Source organism: Sinocyclocheilus rhinocerous, unplaced genomic scaffold, assembly GCF_001515625.1.
Source record: "Sinocyclocheilus rhinocerous isolate Xijiao unplaced genomic scaffold, SAMN03320098_v1.1 scaffold1521, whole genome shotgun sequence".
Lineage (NCBI taxonomy): Eukaryota > Metazoa > Chordata > Actinopteri > Cypriniformes > Cyprinidae > Sinocyclocheilus > Sinocyclocheilus rhinocerous.
In genome coordinates this window covers 14,252-16,926 of record NW_015635051.1, presented here as the reverse complement: position 1 = coordinate 16,926, position 2,675 = coordinate 14,252, and the positions used below count along the sequence as shown (strand labels likewise).

Below are 2,675 nucleotides of genomic sequence, written 5' to 3'. Positions count from 1 at the left end.
GTACCAGGTACTGTACCCAGTGGAAAACCCCCCAAAAGTGAACCGTACCATGCAGTGGAAAAGCGCCAATAGTTTCAGGCAATGGCGTGGCTTTCACATCCACAGAGTTCCAAGAGTCTGCCGAGCGCAATGGTATTCGCCACGTCACTACAGCACCTTATCAACCGAGCTGGATGGCTCAAGCTGAACGCATGGTACAGACAACCAAGGAGGCCCCGTCTCGCATCACCGAGGGCGAGTGGCAGACCCGACTTGCTCGTTTCGTACATGAGAAGTTACACCAGGGATTCTAAGTGGATTCTTGGGGCCATCATTGATGGTACCCTCAGTGGACCCATCAAACCCCGAGCCAGTTTGCTACACTGTCTCTCTACCCGCAGGGGCTGAAATACTTGAGTTACAGCCACCCATAACAGAGATGATAAACACTGGTGAGGAGCTTGCTGGGGCTGAGGGCATGTCAGAGTCCCCTCCTTCTAGGAGGTACCCCGAGAGAATCGTCCCCCAAGAAGATTTTCAGACTTTGTGGACTGGGAGAAAGGGGTGTAGTGTATTGGCTAAATATATTGCAATAGTGAGGTTCCTTTAAGTGGGCTAAAGACTGAGAGGGGGAGTTACTAGTTTTCCCCGAGGGGAAGTGGTGTGTTATGCAGACTGTTCTAGGTGCTAACTGAAGATGTATGTCCTGCTCTGTGTTGTATCGTGTTCAGTAAAAATGTACAGATTACAACAGCCTCCTCCTGTCATTCAAGTATCTTACACACATGACGGTACCACCATGGCAGATGTAGTACATCTAAATTTCATTCATACGATCCTTATTCATAATATAATACAGCATACTTTGTCGCTAAGCTAGTTCAAATTCAAATGTACTACCTACTCAGACAATGTGATTCACAGATGCACAGTTAGCCTTGGATGCCTGGAGACTTTGCAAATATGAGTAAACAAACTTCCCTTAAAATGGACTTTGGCTCTCTAATGCAAATTAAAGTTAATAACGGTCATGTCTAGCCATGATGTGGCAATATTAAAATACTGATAAAAGAAGCTGTGACCATTTTTGTGTTCACATGAGGTCAATACTCCAAATACACATACACTTTAATTCTTTCTGACATTACAGTGAAGTTAAAGTAGTTGCCACAAAACAATTTTTCATTTCTATCCAGTAAATATCTTACCTTACATGGCAGCATACATGCTATGTAAGAACAGTGATGAAATGGATAATTAATAAACCATGGCTTTTTGAATCCCTCCCAGCAATGAAAAAAAAAACGAAGTGCAATTGCCAGTGACTCTCTCACTCTTTACGCCATTTTATCACATAAAATATGATTAACAGCCTTATGTAATCCAGGTACTTATATTACTGTAGTATTTTATTTTGAGGATTTGAAATAGTTCTGTCTGGTTTAATATAAAAATCATTGCTCTACTCCAGTGGTCACCAATCTTTTTAGGCCCAAGATCCCTGACCTCGGCCTTTATGAAAGACAAGATCTACCTATTGAAGAATTGATAGAAAAAGACATCCCAGATTGTACTTCAAATTTGAGGCCTTTTACTTAGTATTTTAATTAGTGATGCGCCGATCATAGCTGATTCAGAATTCAGATTTTCTTTTAACTAGCAAATTGAATTCTGATACTGATATTTAAGCAAATTTATTTATTGGCCACAGGTGGCACAAGAAAAACTCTTGACTGTCAGCTGCTGTTTTGATGTTAAGTCTGTTTCTCCATCAGAAGATGAACAGCCTTCGTCATCTGAAATTAACAAAATGGTTATAAATTTTGGGTTTTAAAATATACTTGAGATTTGTTTGTCACTCAGGAAATATACAGAAATTCTGTAATGATCTGTCTATATAAGTCTAGGGGTGAACAATTAATAAAAAAAAATAAAAAAAATCACGTTTTTTTTAATAAAACTTTATCAATATTTTTTATTGATAAAGTGAGTTTGGAAATGCAACATTCTCCACCATATTTATAATTTTATAGTATAAAAACACATTCAAAATCAAAATCTCAACAGAGAGAGAAAAAAATACTATCATTTGCCATTATGTTCCCAAATATCTCAGAAAATCTTCTCTCAAACCTGATCAGATCATCAGAGACCATCAGTCAATATGAACCTGATCCTGCAGAGACTCTGCTGACATTCATCATAGAAATAAATAACAAACGGTCGTAAAAGGAAGAAACAAACCTGGAGGAATGAATTCTTCATCTTCATCATCCCCATTATTCTCATCATCATCATCCTCCTCTTCCTCATCACTGTGTTGTTGTTCCTCTGCGGTGGTTTCTTCTCCTCGGCTCTCTATCAGGTTCCTGCAGTCCACCAGTTTGACGGAGCACATCTTCAGCGGCGTCTGCAGCATCTGCTGTTCTCCAGCGTTACAGTCAGAGGTTTGATCAGTGGATTCATGATCCTGAGCGTCAGTATAACAGAGTAAAGTGAGGCTGAGCTCTGAGTCCTGTGTGTCTCTGGATCTCTGATCTCTGACGCTCCAGACTGAATCCTGAGCTTCTGTCCCATCAGTCACACGCACTGAAACCTGCTCCACATCCTGACAAACACAATCAGTAATACATCTAGTAAGAGTATGATTAAAAATAAGACATTAATTCACATAACAATCAGTCCATATTAGCAGC

The 2,675-nt window shown here is 39.9% G+C and overlaps 1 protein-coding gene across 1 annotated transcript; it reads right to left on the bottom strand.

The window, feature by feature from the left end:
• Positions 1 to 1,677: 1,677 nt before the first annotated feature.
• Positions 1,678 to 2,621, bottom strand: LOC107746498 (acidic leucine-rich nuclear phosphoprotein 32-related protein-like). Its single transcript, XM_016560732.1, has 2 exons — positions 2,224 to 2,621; positions 1,678 to 1,775 (listed from the first exon to the last, which is right to left on the bottom strand). Exons 1-2 carry the CDS (start codon positions 2,396 to 2,398, stop codon positions 1,678 to 1,680), a joined length of 273 nt encoding a protein of 90 aa, XP_016416218.1. The 5' UTR covers positions 2,399 to 2,621.
• Positions 2,622 to 2,675: the final 54 nt, after the last annotated feature.

Coding starts and splice junctions, on each gene's coding strand:
- LOC107746498 (XM_016560732.1), bottom strand. CDS start 2,398: ATGCTGCAGACGCCGCTGAAGATGTGCTCCGTCAAACTGGTGGACTGC. Junction 1,776..2,223: donor TGAAGAATTCATTCCTCCAG/GTTTGTTTCTTC, acceptor TGTTAATTTCAG/ATGACGAAGGCTGTTCATCT.